Raw genomic sequence first — 21,862 nt, forward strand, 5'->3', positions numbered from 1 at the left:
GAGAATGATATTGATACTCTTCAGCATAGCATGAAATTGGAATTAATTTAGCTAGTAAATTAGTCGGGTTTTTTTTTTTAATTAAGTTATATTTTTAAAAAAATTAATCACTTGCAATAATACAGGTACTTTTGTTATTGTAAATTAACCCAACCTATGCTTACTTCATCTCAGTCAATGCTGAATGTCCTGACACAGATGAACTCAAAGTGCCAGCTCATGCTTCTGCATAACTCGGTCCTCGCTCAGAAAGCGGGCAGCCCTCAGAGATACTCACGGAGGCTGCAGCGGGTCCCGTAGTAGCCCGGGCGGCAAGCACAGTCGCCAGTCACCGGGTGACACTCCTCATTCTCGGCAGAGCACTGACATACTCGGTTACAGTTCTTACCATACGTGCCGGGCGGACAAGCTTGGGGAAGAGGAAATGCAAACCAATAAATTAAATTTGTCTTGGTAAATATAGCGCTCAAACAAAGAGCAAGCTCAAATTTATTTAATAACATCCCTGCCTACAGAATGACGCTCTCCTCCGGGACTTTGGATTTATTACATTTACTTGAGGGTTACTTCACTGCTTGATTTTGTTTCGTTCAGTCAATTTGTGCCCAACTGTCAAGGGCCAGATACAATTTTCTTGTCACTAGAGAAAATCATAGGGAAATGTCAGGTAAAATTGACTAAAATAACAGTATAATTCACAAGGGACCTGGCGTGTGAATAAAGACATTCTACCTTTTGCAGGGAGTTTAAACTTTCAAAGCTGCTGTAGCACCAACACCTTTACAAGTTTCATTTTGCCTGTTGACGGCCACATCGCCTACAGGGTTTGGACTTTCCATGTCTAATTCTCACATCCCACTACCATTAAGTTGACCTGGTTGTGGGTCAGGATTTAGAGTCCTCTAGAGGAGGAGGTGGGACACCAATGCCAATTCTTTTAATTCTTTTTATCAGTGTTTTTCTTTTTCCTAAAGCAACGCTCAGGCAAAACATTGTAAGGAAGAACAAAGACAAAACTCTGCAGCCGGGGTCACAGAACGAGCCTGCTGTCAAAGACAGCTCCAGACAGACAAATTCAACATCAAAGGAAAACCAGATAATGACATTTCCATGAGCTCTGACAGCAGGAATAGATGGTCTCTCACAGGGACAAGGCCAAGAGAAAGCTGAGCTGCTGCTTTACCCACGGCACAGCGATGGCCACGGGCAGCAGCCGGGCTCTGCTGGCACCTCCTCCGTCTATTTTGATCCAAGTTCAGTCCCTGACTGCTCCCTGCCAACCTGAGCGCTGCAGACCTAGAGAGGGCATACCTCACCAGCCCATATCGCGCCAGGCGCAGAGGTCAGAATCTTCCAAACCATTTGGGTGAGCGACACACAGCCCTTGTCCATCTTCACGGCCGTGAGGTTGTTGCTGCCTCCCTTATTCAGGCATTGATTATATCATCAGGTTTTTATTTAAGAAATTAATTTCTGAATTAATTTACAAGGAAAGTATCTGCATTCTTAAAACAAACTCACTTTTCTCACATCCGTAGCCAGTGAATCCCGGAGGACAGCCGCACTCGCCCGTCAGGTGATGGCAGGGGGCACCCGCAGGACACCGGCACCGCTGGGCACAGCCCGCGCCGTAGCGGCCAGGCAAGCAAGCTGCAACGGTGCAACTGATTCTCATTAGGGGGCCAGGCAGGACAGTGCAAAGCTACCCCCCTCCGACAGATCCCCGTGAACGCTTCCAGACCGACCCCATGGGGCAACACGGGCGTGAAGGAATCCTGTAACCGGCTCTGGATCCAGGAGGAAGGTACACACCAGCCTGAACTTTCCTCTGTAAATGCCCAGCAGACACTCACGTTTGTCACAGTGCCTCCCTCGCCATCCCTTTTCGCAGTGACACGCTCCAGTCTGATGGTGGCAGGACAAGCCATGGACGCAGTCACATCGCTCCTCGCACCGCTTGCCAAAAAATCCCGGGGCGCAGGCTGCGGGGAGAAGCAGAGAGAGCAACAGTTCTTCCTGCTGCACGGGAAGCATCCATCATTGGCAAAGCAGCCGATATTGTTCTTCTTGCACATGGCGAGGTATACTTAGAGGACTGCGTGCCCAGAAAACATCATTGCACGAGAAGATATTAAAAATATTAAAAGCATTTAGTGTTGGATATTAATGAGCCTGCACGTGAAAGCTTGCAAAGACTTGGTCATAGTCTAGAGCACAAATCCAGATGGTGTCTATGGAGAGGGTGATGCCATTCACTTTCACACAACTATGCACAGACAGAGGGACAGTTGTTTGAACAGTGAAAATACACCACGACCACGTACTGCTTTCCACCTCACAGGTCTCTGCAAAGTGGTCAAAGAGAAAGCGAGGCCTGAAGAAAAGGACGGTGGGTACTGTGAAAGCTTTACAGGTCACACTGGTGGCTGAGGCTTTGAGAGGTCTCAGCACCTCAGGAGACATCCGAAAATGGCTTGTGGTTTGCAAAAGTCACAGCGTGTCAGTGGCTGAGCTGAAGGCACTTTTCAAGCCATCCGATACCTACCGCTTACGAGATCTCTGTTTCAGGGATTTACACGGACCTAAACACGCCAGACAGCTATGTCAAATCTGGGCAATCTGGACCACATGCAAGACAGGTACAATCTGAGCCTTTACAGTCCAATTTGCTGGGCTCCCCTAAATGACAAGCAGAGGTGCAGCAGCATGTGGCTGATCCGGCAAACTCTCCTTATAACTCACTCCATTTTGTACGTTCTTCCTTGTATCTGTAAGTTAGAGAAATACCTTCACTTCTTAGCAGGCAGGGAACAGAAGTAGGAGATAAAACGATTTGGACAAGGGTATGTATTTGTGGTTGCACAGAGACCAGCCCTGGGGCTCCTGAGACACACGGTGAACGCTCACATTGGCATAACTTCTTATTGGCCTACAGAATACTAGAAAATGAAGATACAAAATAGAGATGGACTTCTTATTGTGGAGGAAAAAATGGCTGATCGCAGAAGAGAGTGTTAAAATAAATCATCTGCAGAAGGCACTGCCCTTACCAACATCGCAGCGGTCCCCAGTCCAGCCGGCGTGGCAGATGCATTTCCCCGAGTGCTGGTCACAAACCCCGTGGTGGCAGCTACAGTTCTGCTCACAGCCCTCTCCGTACCTCCCGTCCCCACACTCTGAAATGAGACAGGGGGCTGTTCTGAAGGGGCTCCAGGGAAAACACATGTACATCTCTGAAATACAGTGAGACACCTAAGCTGGTCCTAAAAACCTTCACTGAGGGAGATTTTGAAGCCTCCCTTGGAAAAATTCTCTAGAAATATATCATTTTCCACTTGGCGGATTTATTTCTTTTATTATTTTTTTCTCCTCAGACTGAGTTCATTTCCTATCCTCCCTGTCACCAAGGGACAGAGAAGGGCTTACTCCTCTCCTTTCTCCAGCAAGTTTCTAGCGCCATGGTACATTCAAGCACCAATACCATATCTCCCCCTCAGCCTTCTCACCTCTGGCTAAACAACCCCAACTTTTTCAACCTTTCCACACAGCTCTCCAGCCCTCTGCCCCTTCTCTCTCTCTTTTCTGGGCTGTCTTAAACCAGACCTCACCAGAACTGAATTTCCTCGCAGAGTGCCTGAAACGAAGCACTGGCACGATGGAGGATGGGATGAGACTCACCCAGCTCACACGCTATCCCCGTCCAACCCTGGGGACACCGGCACTCGCCCGTCACACGGTCGCACATCGCCTGGCCGTGGCAGACGCAGCGCTGTAGACAGTTCTCACCATACCATCCAGGAGGACAGGCTGCAAAGAGGAGGTAGGACAAAAGCCTTCCATTGAGAAGAGCAGGAGGAAGATACAGATTAAACACAACCTTTCCCAGCTTACACTCCCTTTCATGCTGGTGATCGTGGAGACGCTGTGGGAGGTACAACCGAGTAAAAACGGGCCACGACTGATAAGGAATAACACAGACCAGCGTAAAATTAATCTGGGCACAAAATAGGTGATGAATTGAAATAGTTATGACCCACCAAATGACCCTGAGCTTTTTTGTTCACACCTACAAAAAACATCCCTTGGTTCCTACCAGATTTCACATCACCAAAGAGCGCAGTTACCGATTTCCCCGTTTTCAGAATTTCTTTGTAGTCCTCTTTAAAATCAGAACTCCTTCTCTAATTGATCTTGCTACCTACAGCTGGCTGATGACATTTCACAGCTTACCTCATTTTAATTAAGCAAGTTTATTAATTCCCATCACAACCAGATCCTGCGGATAGAGCCTAATATTTTTGGCACAAAAAAATACACACCTCTGCCATGTGCCAGAGTAGCACCTTTTTAAGATGTTAACAGGAGCACCTTCTCACTCTGCAAAAGCACAGTCACCAGAGGATGGCTCACCCAGCCTCACACACTTATTCTACCTCCTTACTTTCAAACAGAAAAAAATCCCCAAACATATCATTAAAGAGAAAGGGTATGTTTGACAATGTCTTCATACTTGACAACAGCTTTTTAAACTTTGGTTTTGTATTTGAGTCCTTTATGCAAACCAGAAAATTTTAGGTCGTGTCATACATGTCATCAAGAACAGTTTGGTGCGTTCCCATTTTTTTATTCCTTCATGGAAAAAGCTCTTCAAATTAGGTTTTAAAGGAGGAGCCTCTTAATTTATATGTTCATCTACCCCTGCAAGCTTTCATCCCTTTTCCCTAACTGTCCTCTCGGTACACGGACGGGCAGCCACTGCTTACGTGGAGGTGCTGACTCCAAACCCCAGGAGCATCCGCAGCAGCAAGCGCCCCACAGCCCTGCAACCCCACCTCCACGGCACTGCTTGCAGAGCCAGGTACCTTGCGGGAGGGGCAAAGAAAAAGGAGCCTTCTGCAATGGGGATAGACAGACTTTTTCTGGTGGCTTGGGTGCAGGGGATTAGGAGGTGAAATGTAAGCCTCAGTGCAGCCTTTTTTTGCCAGCCTCTTTTCTTAAGGCTCCTTGGAGTTGGGCTTGTGTTTGAGTCACACGTATTGGTCTAATTGCCAAGGCTGGAAGTCCCAATGCCTTTCACATGTTCTGGATTTAGCCTATGTCTGGAACAGCGTACGGTAATGACGAGGATCAGTCAGGCGCACGGGACTGTAAAGCAGGCCATAGAAAAGGAACGGTTTTGTTTCAGTGTCATAAATGGGAGTTTTATGGACCTTTTCTCCCTTAATCAGACAACCTTCAAAACCAGCTCTCTTTCCAGTTTATGACTCTGTTTCAGCTCCCTCTGCCCCGTGTACACTGAGCTGCTACACCCGGCCCCAGCAACGCGGCATCACAGATTTATTTAATGGACTGAGCTGGGTTATTGTGCGGATACAAAACCAATGACAACACAGGGCAATGAACTGATAATTAAAATACCAACAAAGGCCCCCTGAGCAGAAGTTTTATTTTTCCCTCCTATAATCCTCTGGCAGGGGTTTGAATTTCTGACTGTACCTTCTTGGCAGGTGGCTCCTTTCCACCCCGGGCTACAAAGGCACGTCCCAGTTACGTGATGACAGAGCGCTCCGTTGTGACAGTGACAAGGGTGGCTGCAGCCTGGCCCGTAGCTGTCCCCCTGGCAGGCTGCAACGAGAAAAGTCCATAAAACCCCATCAGGATGCATCAAAGGAGGCATTGTACAGAGCAAACCTGAGGCACAACCCAATGCTGGAGAAATCAGTTTGAAACTAGCTTCCAGTGACACACTTCCCACATCGTAAGAGCACCTAAGTCTATATATTAGCCATGCCTGACACTAAATAGCGCGGCTTAACAATATGTATCATAGCACGTTCTGAAGAGGTTTTTAATCGAAGGGTAGGATTGCTCAGGTGATGGATCAGCTGTCATCCCCTGCCCTGCAGAATGTCTTTGTGCTAAACTAATGGTCCAGCAGAACCACCAGCTTGACAGCCCAGGTATTTATTACCAGGCATCCTGGTAAGAGAACTGACAACTTCATTGTTTTCAGTGTTCATTTTTCACAGCTGGATGCCTTCGCTCACCCAGAGTCTCATTCTTTGGTCAGAAAGGGGTGATATTTTCAGTGCGTTCGGTTAAGCGGCTGGCTCCCAGGTGAAAACTTAATGCAGCCATCTCGCAAACGTACACTTGCTGCAGCTCTGTTTTCGGTGCTGCTGCTTATGAAAAATGGCAGTGATAAAATTCCTGTAGTCTCCATTGTACTGGAGATTTGGATAGCTTTACATGCTGGAAAACATACAGTACTGCTACCCTGTTTTCATCAGATGTCACCCCAAAAATACCAAATGGGTTGATGAAGTTGGACAGCACAGTTTCTGTGCCTGCCTTGCAGAGGCTCTCATTCACTTGTATGAAGCTGCAGAGCCTCTCATCCCTGCAGTGCTGCTGGCCTGCACTGGAGAGGCCAAAAAGGTTCTGATCCCTGATCCAGAAGTGTCCTGCACTTGCTCAGTGGGACATCTCCCAGGATCAGACCCAAACGATGACTTTTCACCAAAGCCTCTATGCCTTTGAGGGTGTCAGTGTGCATAAAAAGATGCAGTGCTGCAGGAGGACACACCCCTGGGGACCAAAAGGAGGAGTGGAACCATCTCGATCTCAGGGGTGAACTTGGTTGTCAGTATCTGACCCATTCTCAGCCCTTTTCTTCCCATATGAGGACTTCCAGCTTCCCTGACATGGGTCTCAGGCACCATTTCTCCCAGGACTTTTCAACAGTGTTCACTTTTGTCATCACTTGGACCCCATCCACACTGAAACCACAAGAAAGTGCAGGAGCTCAGTCCCATCACAGTTAAAAGTTTGCTCTGCAAATGAGGCTTGGTTGCCAAGTTAAAGGTTCAGCCCATCCTACAGAGCTCTGGCTCAGTTTTGGGAGCAGAACTAAATATTTCCACAATGCAGACCAGAACTATATCATAACCAAGCCAAAGGAAAAACCAGCTCATAACCAGGTCCCCTGACTAGTTACCAATGGTTCGCGTGAGGTTTTTGGAGTATGCGTGCAAAGCTCTTGTTATGCTTACCGAGAAGACAAAAGAGTTTTCAAGTGAAAATTCTGGTAAGAAAGCAGAAATTCTTGGAGAAGAAAATTTTTATTATTCTATTGGGTGGATACAGACTTTTTTTAAGCTTCTCTTTAGGACAATCCTGATTGTCAAAGTACTTTTCTGAAGAATAAGATAACAAGTGATATACTGAAGCTATTCTATTAAGTTCCACAACTGAATGTACAAATAACTGTGGGTCTTTTCTCCTTTCTTCATGATGAGTGCAAAGGAAAGAAGCAATAGAAAGGTTTAAATTATTAGACTTCTTCCTGCTTCAAGATTTTCCTCTTGGTGCCCTTTCTCTGTAAGAGGAGGGGTTATTCCTTTGCAGCCTTTAAAATACATTTTTGCACGCAGAGTAAAGAACGCACGAAACTGGAGACTAAAACATTCAGGCTGGAAGTCAACAGTCCTCAAAAGTGTCAGGGAGCACAGGGAAACGATGGGCACTAAGGGTTAATAGGGTGCCCAGAAGCTTTGAGTTCATGCAGCTCCTGTGGACTATTCTCCCCAAAATGAAGCTTCAGCTTTAAAAGAACAGAGAATTTGCAAGGTCAAGTGCTCACACACTATGAAATGTCAAACCCCTGGTTATCAGCTCCCCTGAGCAGAGGCTCTGCTAGAGCTGATCTTTCCTAACTCATTTATTCTGTGAACCAGAATGGTCTCATTTTGCCCCAAGGAACTGCTTCTGTGAAGATCCTGCTGAGCCCAAACAGCTCCAGAAAGAGGTGGTTTTAGTACTACTAGAAATGCAGATGCTGAATTGTGTTCAGCTTCTACAGTCCGTGCACAACAGGAGATTATTTTTTTTTTGGTGGTTTTGTTTGTTTGTTTTTGGAAACTGCAAATTATGGACGAGTTTGTACTCAGAAAGGAAGCTTACATCTCTGGCACAAAGAGATGCCAAATGTCAAGTTCTCACTTCGATATTGCTGAGGCACCATGACACTCGACGAACAGCTTAATTTACTTTAAACATAGGCAATAGACTTTTCCTAAACCTCTTTCTTGGAAACCTAAAATATCTTAGGCAGACACTCAATAAAACCACCCCAAAATAAAAAAAATCACCAAACACAAGCTTAAGCTGAGGCAGAGCTTGCTTGGCAGATTTCATCCCAGATTAATATAATTCATTTACAAGCAATTGAAAAACACAGTCTTGTAATGGAAAGTGTTAGGCAGCTTCAACAAAAGGCATTACTGTCCGTATCACCTATAATTAGATAGCAGTGTATAAAATGCATTGCATGGCCGGCTTAAGATCAATTCAAATCCCATGATGTCAAAATTATTCCTCAACATCCTCCAGCACATTGCCTGCAATCTGATTACTTGAACACGCATGCTGTCCTTCCAGCTGCTAGACCTGGCAAGTCCCAGGATCCAGCAAGGGGAATATTAAACACCCAACAAGGATGGGGAGTGGTGAGCTGGCATCTCTGACCCACGGTTGCTTTACTCCAAGCAGCTTCGGAGCGGCGTGGCCAAAGCCCGGTCTTAAAACCAAAATAAAGATTCATCGTTTAGCCAAGAGAACAGGAGGTTACCCTTTGCACTGTTAACTGACCTCGCTCTTTTACTTACAGGCAAAGGAGACCTTGGAGGCTTTGGCATCTTCACCAGCATGAGGAATAAATCAACCCTGCATAAAACCGTAATAGCTGCAGCTCAAAAGAATAAACAGCTTTTTTTTTTTTTTTCTCATGTGAGTAGAAGGGGGCACAGAAAGTCATTGACAAAGAGCTGCATTTCTTAATTGAATTTAATGAAATATGTAGGAGCAAAGTTTCCCATCCCTAATGTAGTCTAAGGAGCAGGGAAGGGCCAAGGTGACACATTGCTAACGCCGTGGCTCGGCTGAAGGGCAGTCAAAGTGGGCTGCGACCAAGAAGCAAACATCGTACCTGTTCAGCAGCACCTTTTCTGCTCTGCGGTACGGCTATATGGCTCTGGTTCTGCATTTATTTCATGGTCAGCTCATAACCTACACTCACAGGAGAGTATTACCACCACCACCGTCTTCAAGCGGTGGGAGATGGAAAGCCAAGTGTTCCTATGGGGGCCCACAAGGAGGCAAAAAGGCCTGCAATGGTGGCACGTTTGCAGAAATATCTAAAGAGTGGAAAGATTCACCAGCATTGACACTCCTGTAAATTGAAAGAGCAGGGGATTTTGCAGGAGAAGCCCTTTCAGAAGAGAGGCTGTGTTATGTGGTGGGGGAAATGAGGGAAAAATGTTATGAAGAGCGAGCGCAGCCCTCAAACAGGGCTAATTATAACATGGCGTAGGGCTGGAGAACAGAATTGTTTCAATACAAGTACCATTTCTCTCTGTTTTCTAAATCAAACCAATTTTCTGTTGCAGAAACCTGCAACCTATGGGTTAAAGAAGTCTTACAAAAGTGTTCACTAACAATGAAAGTTGGCTCCTTGTGGAGCTGCTTTGGACCTCAGCTCTACAACACAGTCCTGCAGACGGCAGTCATATTTTGAAAAGGAAGTACAGACCATGACATCATCCTAGAGTAAAACTAGGAAGTTGAGAGGCTAAAACCTGAAAATCTTAAAAAACCCCACATATTTGCTAAATTTTGCAAATGGGCTCAGTGGTCTCCACATGTAATGCTATGCAGCTAAAGACAATAATTTAATTTCCCATGACATTTAGTGAGCAATTTCTCAGAAAAAACAGTTTTATAGATGCGTACACACAAACATACAAAAAACCCTTAAAGATCGTGGGATAACCCAAACTCATGACAATTTGTTTTCTTCAAACAAATAACTTTTCTAATAATTAGTTTAAAAACTGTTTTGTCATGCTCAAATAAAAAGTACTCCCAGCTCTGATTTTTCCACTTTGCGCATTTGTAACCTGCCGCTTTATAATTGATAGATGAGCTACACCAGAAACAGAGATACATCATTTCATGCACAAAAATAAAAAGCAGAGATTTGTCATATAGTAGGAGACAGCTCTGCTATTTAAAAACTGATGCTTATAATGTTTGACAAGTACCAACAGCAGTTAAAAAAAAAAGAAAAAGTAGTTGATTATTTACACAGCTACCAAAAATCGTTCCCTTTTTTGGCATTTTTGGAAAGGAACGTGACCTATCTAAAATTGTACCCTGGTAGGTCATCCTACATTCCCAGAGGAAACCTAGCCGGTACGTACGCTGCTCGCAGGTCTCTCCCAGCCAGCCGGGGAGGCAGCGGCATGTTCCCAGGACATGGTCGCAGCCAGCAGCATTCTTGCACTTGCACACCTGGTGGCAGTCAAGCCCAAAGAATCCATCTGGACAAGCTGAAAATGCAAAACATCCTTTTTTAGCCAAATTGCCGTTTCTTTTTCGTATAAAAAACATGGGGCACTGCTCATCTTTTCACGGGTACTTTATCACGTGTCGCACTGTGGCTACGCTGAAGAGCCAAAGTTGCTTCAAGGGTTAAGTCTGCACAATTCTGCTACGTGCATGTTAGACAAACGTGACCCATTTTAGACAAGTAACATGTTTCTGCATAGAAAAACACAGCTGAGAATACATCGAAAAGCCACACAACAGGAGAGAGAGTGGATCTGGATTCACACAAGCCAGTACTTGTGCTTCTGTAATGGCCAGAGGGGAAAAAAGGAAATAATTCAATATAACGCAAGACTACGGGGCCATCCCTCATTATATCCCTGTCTTTTGAAATGCAAAACTTATGCTCCTATTTAGTCTCTTGACACCTTTCTAAAGATTTTTTTAATAGTGAACATGAGCCAGTGTTGTAGTTCAGTGCAGAAATGAAAACCTGGCAAAGAGAACGAGTAGAGAAAACCAAGACAAATTAAATGTAGCAAGATAACTCCAGGGAGCTTAAGGAGCTCAGTACCTACATCTAGGACACGTGAGGAAGAGCAGGCCCATGGATTCAATTTACATCTGTATCAGTGCTGACTGCAGTGAAAATATGCCAGCGGGGCCTGTCAGTGGGCCACATCATATCCAAGATGCTGCATTACTAGAACATTAAGGCTGCTATGCAGAGTTTAAAAAAAAAAAGAGGAATTATGTTTTCGTTGTAGCCTTAATTTAACCTCTCTGTCTGCATATATATGTGTGTGTGTTTAGATTATATAAGCACATGTATATTCATGTTAGACTAAATGATAATAAATCTGTAGATACACAGTTGTATGTCGTTCCTTCCAGAGAACCCCCGAATCACTCAGTCTCAGGAGTGACGGTGCTCATTAAGCAAGCAGCCATTCAATAAAACTTAGCTCTTAGTCCTCCGTGTTCAGTATAAACTTATATTTAAAACCCTATCCTGACGCTTCTACCACGAAATCGGAATGGCTGGCTTCCCAATAGAGTCTTATGATGATCATCATCATATGCACCACCCGGTGACCCTCCACACTAATCTCACAGCTCTCTACCAGGTCAGAATAACACCGTTATCCATATGCATCTCCCACTGTTGGACTCTTCTGTCCCTTTTCTTGCCCTGTCTCTTCTTCACACCCAGGCTCTTTGTCCCTGCTTGTACTGCCTCTTCCACAAATGTAAATTCAGCCCTTTAACAGAAAGAACTGTTGTCTGCTTTGGCTACGAGGAGGGAAATTCAGTATCCGTAGATACAGGCAAACCTGGGCCTTCACACAGCGACGGCGGTAGCGTAACACACTGCCACATCTGCTTTGGCTACTCTCAGAGCTCCTGCTCAGCTTGTGACTACATATGATTTTTTTCATCCAGACAAAACCAAAAGGCTGCTCTTCCCTTCATCCTGTCCAGACTGCAGCTTCTTCTTTGGCATATGAAAGATTTCAGGCTTACACCATTTTCCAAGTATGTGCTGTCTCAGAAAAACAGAGAAGTGCCTCATACCGATATGAAAACGTAATGGATCTGTCAGCCTCTGCTCAGTTTGTACTGGGGAGAGGGCTGTTATCAAGTGTAAGGAAGAGACATCAGCATGTGGTTTCAATCTTTATGTCCTTATTTATTATGCTTCAGTAGCATGTATGGCACAGCATCCAAGAAAGGACTTCTCCTACTTAACCCTAGGTGACTTCAAAGGCTGAAAAAGTTTTTCTTTGTTTCATGGAGGCACTACATAGTGTTGCCAGCTCTTCCTAGAAATGCACGGTATTTATTTTTCCGTTTTATCTTATTAAAACAGAACTCTTGCTGGGCTACCTTATGATAATGATTGACTGCTGAAATCCCAAGAGAGAAGCCCATTCAGTCTGTCCTGTGGTAGTGCTGATTTAGACAGCAGTTGAAATGCAAACCTTGAGTGCTGCAGTTCGCAAGGGCTATACATTGCTGTTATTAATGCATCAATTAATAAACATGCTGTAGAAAAAGTCCGAGACTCCTGCTGCCTCCAATTTGTGGGATAATTGTGTGGCATTTTGGGATGTTCAGGCAGATTAAGCAGCGAACTGGATAATTCTTCTGTTGGCCTGATCCCGTAACTGGACACGTGCCTTGGGTCATACAATACATACCAGAGCAGTAGGGAACGAAATTAAAATTATGTTGCAGTGAAAACAATTGCAGCCTTCAAAGCAGGAGCAGCAGATGCTCAGCACTTCACAGAATTAAGTCAATTAGAACAATTGCCTTCCCAAACGGGAGCAGAGCAATCCCAGTGCCAGGGTGACCCGGCTCGCTTGGCACGGCCCACTTGTATCAGAGCTGCGAGCAGGGATGGCAAATGCAGGCACACCTCGATTGCTTTTGGGTTTGCTGGCTGGACAGTTGGGCTGCCTGACATCAGGAGCTCATGGCCCATGCTCCCTGCATGTCAGATGTTAATATTTATTTGAAGAAAGCGTTGATATATTTAGCTATTTATTACAAGAAAGATGATTGGGTTTGGGGGTCTTTTTTTTTTTTTTTTACTTGCCCGTTTAGCTCTAAGTAGGTTAAAACCAAAGCCCTGCAGCAGTGGGTGATCACAGTAGGCATCCTTTCGGGAGAAAATACTACTTACGTTATCTATGCTTTAACAGGATAGAGAAAGGACTCACAAAGCCGCCTTTTGCTATTACTGCCTTTGCACAGTCCAGGAATGCAGAGGCATTAATTGCTGCTTCAGTTCAGGAACAGCCAGAACCCCACATGTGCCTCAGGTACCGTCTCCCCAGGTACATAACATTCTCCTCTCAGATAGGAAAGATACCTGGAGGCATTGCTAGTGGTATCTCTCAAGGAACCACCGAACATGATTCATTTTCCTTCGGTAATGCTAGAGCTTGTGAAGACTGTACAGTGCTTCTTCAAACATTCTAGTTGTGTCACTTGCTGCTTTCAATAAAATGCAAAAGGAAGCCTTTGCTGGGTTGTTGGATGGCCTGCAAACATTCTGTAGCAGATTATTTTGTTTTCAGCCTTATTGATGAATGTTAGCTACTTTGCAACTGAAACAGTCTTGTTCCTTTTGCAGCTATTTTGAAAGAGTTACAAGATTCACAAGGTTAATTTTTCCAACGGACCGAGCAGAGCTGAAAGATGGAGCAGGCAGGCACTGCCGTCAGACATGTCTAATTTTCTTTCAGAAAGTGGCTCAATAGCTTTATTCTTAACGATTATTATTATATGTGATCATAGCACTACTGGAGAGGCAGAGTACAACTGAACGATACCAGGTGGAGATGAAGAACAGCTGAGTGAAGCTGACTCGGAGCAGAACTGAGATGCTGATAGACAGGCACAAGTACTTGGAAGAGTGTGAGGTCTCTTGGCAGCATCCTGTGGCTGAGGGCACAGAAGTTCAGTCAACTCCTGAATAATTCACAGTGACAGTATCTCCTGCTACTGGTTAGCTTGGAGACTGTCCCGCGCTGGAGGATGAAGATGCGGCATTGGTTGTTATCTGTATTACTGACAGGTGGTATATGTAGGTACATACCAACTTGCACTGAATATTGCAAATATCTTCTGAGCCACCACACTTGTCCTCACTCTTCGTGCTCTTTTCAGAGAACACCGGATCACATACAAGGTCTTGGGTCACACCTCCAAAACACTCGATTCCGAAAAACTGAAAGGTTTGCCGTGAGCTAAATAAAATTGAAATATGACTGAAGCATATTTCCCTGCCTCAAACACCACGGCACACTCAAGCACGACGGTGCTTCTCCCTTAGGTTGGCTGCCTTGCCAAGGGATGAACAGTGGTTGTTGGGCAAGACACTGCAGCATGTTAGCTGGTAACGCAAATGCTCGGAATGACAAATACGAGCTTGCTTGACCATAGCGCTGTAAATCCTCCAAGGGCTTTCTACAGTTGCTAGCGTGCATCCACAGAGGCAGAATAAGCTGGATAAACCTGGTTAATGTCACCATAAAGAGATATACTATAAAAGCCCAATGCTGAGATTTAGCCAGGGCTAAGACTACATTAATAACGCTAATAAATAATAATAAGAGATTGTGGAAATTTGTGGCCAATAAATGAACTTGGAAATAGCCACTGAAGTGATGTTTTGCAACAGGGACCGGCCTGTAAACCTATGAAGCCCTACTTCACACTGAAGGTAGCAAATTAATGAAATGGAACAACAGTTCTTTGTTCCTATCTGAAAAAAGAAAACCAATCCCCCAAAAAATGAGATTTGGGGACTTCAGCAATTTCAGCTTGAATCTGGACCCCATGCTGCCACAAGGCAAAATACCAGAAGCAACGACTGCAGACTCAAACGCGCTCATTGTGTGTGGGTAATATTAATATTGATAATTAATATTAATCATTATTTGATTTTGTAAGGTACTGTCTTCTCCTAGGACTCTGAACTTAGAAGGCTGCAAAAGTTTGAGTTTCAGTGTTTCTGCGATGATGGAAAAGTCCTTCCGAGCCCTGGGATGAAGCATGGGATGAGAAGTCCAAGGCAACCCATCTGTGCCGGGTCTCAATCTCTGTGTTCTTGTCTGCAAGGCGCAGAGCTTGGCTGACGTGGGCGGATTGCCAAGAGGACGGTGAAAAGCACAGCCTTGCCAGAAGGAAACCCTGCCAGTCTCCGAGTCACTAAAAACAGAAGTGCTACAGCTCCTCACAGAAAAGGTGCCAAGAAGGTTCTACCAAGGGCAAACCACCCACATGTTTTCCTTCGCCTTCCTCTTTTGGAACCAACCAATGTTTCTGGTTGAAACATTCTATGTGAAAAGGTAACACAGGTCAGCTCAGAGCAAACACCCTGCCTGCTTGAGAGAAAACATGTAGAAAACAGGATCTTAATCTCCTTTCAGGAATTTAAAAAGATATAAATGTCCAACATGACTGATTTGGAAGCCAAGACTTGTATTTTTTTTTCCAGTAGACATCATCCAGGCTTCTCCATATTCCTCACACCTACTTTGGCAAAGGATATTTAGCCTCCTTGTCCGTGTTTTGATTCCTGCTGGAACGAGCAGATTTACACCACAACACAGATATACTGTATTGCTTTTCCAATAAAAAAATAATCATTAAAAAAGAGGATAGACTTACAAAAAGAGAGTTCAGCTAAATCATTTTTAAAAGGGACATAGTGGAGATACCATAAATTATGAGGCACACTTTGCAACAGAACCTTGAAAAGAGTATTTATTTTGTATAATAATTCCTGGTAAGAATGAAAGGGGAACAGCAAGCAATATCTGAACTCCATCCAGCGGGGTTCTTTGCTACATTACTGGTAAGGCTGTGGAGCACCCCCTTCCCATCAGAGGGCAGCAGCTGCCTGCGAGTGATGCCGCTTCCCTCTATCGTAGCCGCAACGCTACCTTCGGAAACGTGCCTTCTAAGCAAAATAATTGTGACTTTGGTTTAATGACCATCGTTTGTACTATATTCCGCCTTATACTTAAATAACTTTCATAATGTCTGACTCACTCCGTGCTGTTTCTGTTGCATTCCAGACTGTGATTTTTATCATCTGCACCATGACACAGCATGACAGAAACCCTCCGTAGACGATGCCCTAGACTGACTCACAATAATGTATCTAAAAAGTCCAGTTCAACCTTTCCAACACTTTACCAAATGATCAGGTAATAAAAACCAATCTGTTGGATTTATTTAAGAACAGATATACTTTCAACTGTGAGAGTTCCTTTGGGAAAATGCACAGATCTACTTTTTTGCTTTAAAACGTTTCAGAGATTCACTAGGAACAAGCAAGTGTAAGGCAGGACAAACACCATTGTGACACTGAGCAGAAAGCTAAGACTCTGCTTACAAGGAGTCTTCATAAAGATGTGATACAGCAGGGGTGGTCTTCAGCAAGCATCTAATTTTAACCACATTAAAACATGTCCCCAGCGCTAGTTAGCACGGAAGTGCACATTTCAGTATCATCTTCTGATTAAAGTTAACAGTTTATTTGGATCAGGTGCTGTAAATTGTAAAACCAGCTCTCTGGTGATCTGGAAAAAACCAAAACCCATCTGCATGCAAAACCCGAAAGGGACCAGAGGGACCAGCAGTACCTTTTTCACAAAACGTTCCCGTCCAGCCCGCTGCGCAAGTACAGGCTCCGCTCACGTGGTCGCAGGCAGCTCCGTTCTGGCACCGACAACTGTACTTGCAGCTCGGGCCAAAGCTTCCCTCGGGGCATCCTGCAGTGGAGGAATCAAAACCAGATGACGGGTTAATTCTGGAGCAGAACAGGGATCAACGAGGAACTCTTAGAGACATGGGAATTCTTACTATTCACTAAAGAAGAATCACGGCGTAACGGTAATGCCCTAAAACTGACGTGATTAAGTATTCTCCTTGGGGTCCAGGTAAGTCGGGCTGTTTTTAGTAAGGTCTGTTTTAGAAAAAGCACCAGGGCGTTGAAAGGCTAATTTCTGCACAGAAAACTGATATCATCTGATAGTTGCAAAGCCTGCGACTTCACAGGTTCTGCTTGACGACACTTTGCACACTGGTCTGGAATTGCTTACGTGCACGTCTCCTCTGGGACTTCATCAGCCAGGAGGGGGAAAGCTCCCAGCTTCTGCATCTCCTTTGGAGGCCATATCCTCTGTTTTCTTGCAAATCCTCCTTCCCCTCAAAGACAACCCTACGTCTGGAATAAAGTGGTGGGTTTGGTGCTGCCTATGCAGACCCTTAGGTGGGCAGTGAGAGGAGCTGGCATGAATTCAGTTGCTCTGCTAACTGGATCCAATCTCTATTTATAGAGCTAGAGGTTGGGATGGGAGACAGAAGGATAGCAAGGTACATTAAGTATTTCTTTGCTTTCAGTCATCTGTGTCAGAAAACAGGCCGTTGTTTAAATGTGGAGTTGTTTAAGTGAATGTGTTGTGCTCACAGGTGAAATTCAGTCCCAGGGTTGAATCGGTGCAAAATCCCATTTGCATCACCTCCTATTCCCAAAGCTGCAGATCACCATGCATCATTCCTCCTACACTAGCTTAACAAGTAAATACATAGAAGTGTGCCTGTGCCTTAAAAGTTTGATCCTGCTCAGTGTTTACTTTTCACTTGAAATTTCAGTCAGAGTCCAGAGAATCTACACAAGGAAAATTGTATTCCAGTGCAGTAATAGGTGTGGGGCTCTCGGCTGAGCTTTCTTCAAACCTACAGCGTTTAGCCTGGAGCTGAGACTTTCAAGGTGATGGCAACGGGTCACTACACTTCACAAATGATTTTGCAGTCCACATCACAGAGAATCTGCCCTCTGCTCGAGGAGGTGCAGGCTGCTGCAATGCATGCCGAGATACATCCACCCCGCCGGAGAACCTGATCTGCCTGCAAAGCCACAAAGGGAAAGAGCCTGACCTGCAACAAGAGGCTAGAGACGCCTCAGGAGCAGAGGAACTCTCCAAGGATAGTAAAAGTCTCGCCTCCAAGGCAGCTTAAAATGTTTAGGGAAGAATTATGGCTTTCATAGTCTTGTGCGTGCACACACTCACATATATATGCATTTTTATACATATATTTTTATATATACACACACAACTAAAGTGGGGTAAAAACCAGGCTGAATGAAACAGAAAACCCATAGACAGAACATTAGGGGTTGGCAGGTGTTTTGTCGGTGGCAATGGCTTCACCTTGCCGGAGGAGATGACAACCAGCTATTTGCCTACTTGCTGTCTGCAGAGATGCTATTTTGAGAGAGGTCAAGAGTGAAAGAGAAGCGGAGCTGGCAGCTCTTTCTCTGGGAGCTGGTCTTCCCACTAACTGTCCTTCCATTCCCTCTGTGCCAGCAGCAACAAGAGCCGTAAGATCAACTTTCCAGGGTTTTTGTCCTATGTCACCATTCCAGATGAACTGTTTTGACATTTCTGTGTGACACCAGCAGTTAATTCTCCCCACACCACCGAGACTCTGGTAGTTACATCTGTGCTACTGTAAGATTGTTAAATTAATAAATAAAATGTTTATTTTATTTAACAACATCAATATAATCAATAATAATAACAGCAGCTTAACTATGCAACTTATTGCCACAGGATGAAATGGCCACAAAATGTTTGCATGAAATCAAAAAGGAAACAGGCACACTAATGGGAAAAAAAATCATGTTCTTTTAAATATAGAGATATCGCTTCTGTCTCAAGAATCTCCTGAGTGACAAGTCGATGAAACCTGGGGAGACGTATAAGGAATTATCTATATGCCTGTTTTTATCCTCTTAAGGCATCTGCTATTGACCTCTGTTAGAGACAGATTAGTGGAGATGATGGGCCTCTCATAAGACCATTGCATATTGTTGTTGTTAATAAATAGAGGACCCTAAATCTTCCTGATTTTGCTTCTGTTATGTACATGTGAAATATTTCTATATGCCTGGCCTTTAAAAAAGGGTCTGTGAAAAAAAAATTGCAGACCTAAAACTGAATAAGTAAAACCAATATGGAAACTTCTATGCCACAGACCAAATACACATCAATCCTATCACTCACACAAGGTCTTAATATTAAAAATAGCTGCTGAGTCCAAAACAAGTCTGAAAATAACTTTTCTGGAATCCAAATTAGGGAAACTATCTAACCCCGATGAAACCCGAGCGCTCTGAGAGGCGCTGGGCAGACCGGAGGCGGCACAGCCTGAAGGTCTTCCTGGAGGGAATTATCAGGAAAAATAATTTCTGGTTTTGCAAATTCCCCGTGTCGACAAAGTGACAACTTACTCCATTCGCAGTGTTTCCCAGTGAATCCTGGCTCACAGAAGCAAGCGCCAGTGACCGGATCGCAGCTACCATCACTGTTGTTGCAAACGCACATGTTTTCACAACGCTGTCCCCAACGGCCGCTATTGCAGGCTGCAATGTGAAACGGTATTTACATCGAGAATCAACTTTGAGGCCACTTAACAGATTATTTTACATCTAAATGAGAGAACAGAAAAGATGCAAAATGGCCCCTTTAAGATACAGGAGCTCTGGACTAGACTCTCAGCTGCAGCAAGGGGCACAAATCAATGGAAATAAATACCATTTTTGCTGATTTGTTTCAGCTGAAAGTAGGCAGAAATTATGCCATCTACATAAAAATAATCATTCCTAGTCAATCCATATCAATCCACAGTCACAAATGCATAATTTCATGGAAATAAATGACTCAGCAAAAATCTGTATTACCAGACTAGATAACGGGTGAAACACGACAGATTTGTGAGCATCCTCCATATTTTCTTCAAAACACTGGGAAATGCAACACGGACAGAGACAGACAAATCTATCTGATTTGTTAAACCAAGTTACTGCTTTCATTCTTAAGATCACATAACACTGACATGATTAGGACAATGTACCACAGCATCTCCCTCCTTTCTTGTAGGGATGAAGATGAAAGTGCCAATTAGGGCAACAGAAACCTGGTTTGGGAGTTGGGCATCGGTTTCATGCCGGCTCTGCAATAGTTGAAGAGCTGCCTTACTGAGACGTCTCTGCAAAACAATTTTTCTCATATCTTTTCCTGAATAGAAACAAAACCTTTGCTTTGCCATGGTCCCTTAATTCTTTAGACAGCCTAGGAGTTACGGAAAGCTATCTACATGGCTCTACACATTACCAGCTGGTTTGATTTTTAAAATATGCGTATTGGTGGAAACTTCAGATTTTCCCAGAGTTTTCTTCAGTACCAAGCCTCAGAAGCCAGGTCCAAAACTTACTGCCGTCAACACCGGCAATTAATTTGTATGATTTTCTGTGTCTAAGAGCAAGTTTAGAACGAGTTTGTTTCCTGTTGGCTTTTTTGCAAAAGGGATCATAAAGAATCAAGAAGAAAAAAATGTGAAACAGGAAAAGGAAAGAATCAAGCAGGATGGCTTAACATTTACATGGTGCTATCCAAAAAGGGCAAATTTGTACTCTTACATGGCCATCAATATGGAGAGTGATGCTAAAGTCAACAGAAGGATGGTCTGCTCTTCCAGAGAACAGAATTTCTCTCAGCATTTATATTCACAAGTTAAGGAGTGACCTTAAGACACATGACTGTACATGCCACTCACTTGTTGAATAAATCTCCCCTAAACAAAATGAAAAATTGAGAATTAATCTTAAAACTAATCTGCGCTGAAAATGAAAAACAAAACTGTCAGTCAAAATGCTGACAGGACAGATGGTGTTGGGCAAAGGGATCCATAGTGTTGAAATAAGAGCTTATATCAATACTTTGCACTTCATCAGCCATCTATTTCAATACTTTGAACCTAGATAATTAAGGATTATAACCACCCAGGCTGTGCAAACGCATAAACACACAATTTCAGAAGCAATGAGATTAGCAAAAGTATATTAAAAAACTGTAATAGACCAAGAATAAACAGAGCTGGTTCTTACACTTGCAGGTAAGGACCTGGGAGATACCGCGTGCGCTGTGGCGCGAATGCGCATTTGACTTACGGTGTTTGCAGTCGTGGCCAGTCCAGCCGGGGGGACACGTGCACTCTCCGGTGACATGGTGACACTGGGCACTGCTGCTACAGCTGCATAACAGCTGGCAATTTTGTCCGTAGTAACCATTGGGGCAGGCTGAAAACAGATGAACAGACTGCAATTTCACCTAGATAACAACTCAGGCAGAGACTGATCTTTTCAAACAAGACAGCAACAGCTTGCCCCTAAAACATGCATTACTGACTCCAGAAATCAGATATGTAAAATGAAAGAAGCATCTGTAATTTGTATAGTAGGTGTCTGGGGCTGAGTCCTGTAAGGCTGGAACAACTTGAGTGACTTTTGGGTACTTCCCCCGCACATCAGGATCAATCAGTGGAGGGAAAAAAAACAGAGTGTGCTGAGCAGACCTTTGTCAAAAGTGATTTTGTGACTAACAAGAAGAAATATGCCACCAGTGAGGTCTTGCACGGAGCAGTGCTGTCCCTGAGAGACTGTCTATGCCAGCACGACAGCCAGCCCAAGCAGCCTTTCATACCCATAGACTGGGTAAGAAGTCATGCCCCAGTAGCACAGACCAATTGCTTGAGCATATTCTTAAGGTCTCTGGTGGAGCTGTAGAGACAGCACTGGTACTAGGCTTTCATCCTCACTACTGTATAATCCTGACTTAGCTACATCAAGGAGTATTGCTGCAACCATAACCCAAGAGTGATGCCACAGGGGCAATCAGTCAGCATCTCTTGCCAAGCAACCAGAATTACAATGCCGGTACTGTGGCTATTACACATTGTATTTTTAAGTATATATTGCCATGAATTAAGCCTAATGATAACTTCGATTTGGGACGCAGTTTAGCTTTGTCATCGGCATTTATCTGTAATCTCCCTCCAGTAAATAATGTCAAATCCAACCTGAGGAATTCCTGAAGCCGAAGGGTACTTT

General features: G+C 44.2%; 1 protein-coding gene across 2 annotated transcripts in view; it reads right to left on the reverse strand.

The window, feature by feature from the left end:
- Positions 1-21,862, reverse strand: part of LOC142059649 (uncharacterized) — a 211,916-nt gene that overhangs the window by 18,753 nt on the left and 171,301 nt on the right. For both annotated transcript variants that reach the window (XM_075098525.1, XM_075098526.1), the window contains exons 20-29: positions 20,924-21,052; positions 19,205-19,336; positions 16,551-16,679; positions 10,260-10,388; positions 5,497-5,625; positions 3,679-3,807; positions 3,051-3,176; positions 1,854-1,982; positions 1,522-1,650; positions 278-409 (exon numbers count right to left, since the gene is read on the reverse strand). In XM_075098525.1, coding sequence (XP_074954626.1) covers positions 278-409; positions 1,522-1,650; positions 1,854-1,982; positions 3,051-3,176; positions 3,679-3,807; positions 5,497-5,625; positions 10,260-10,388; positions 16,551-16,679; positions 19,205-19,336; positions 20,924-21,052 — 1,293 coding nt within the window. The remainder of the gene's footprint in view (positions 1-277; positions 410-1,521; positions 1,651-1,853; positions 1,983-3,050; positions 3,177-3,678; positions 3,808-5,496; positions 5,626-10,259; positions 10,389-16,550; positions 16,680-19,204; positions 19,337-20,923; positions 21,053-21,862) is intronic.

This window comes from Phalacrocorax aristotelis, chromosome 7, assembly GCF_949628215.1.
Source record: "Phalacrocorax aristotelis chromosome 7, bGulAri2.1, whole genome shotgun sequence".
Lineage (NCBI taxonomy): Eukaryota > Metazoa > Chordata > Aves > Suliformes > Phalacrocoracidae > Phalacrocorax > Phalacrocorax aristotelis.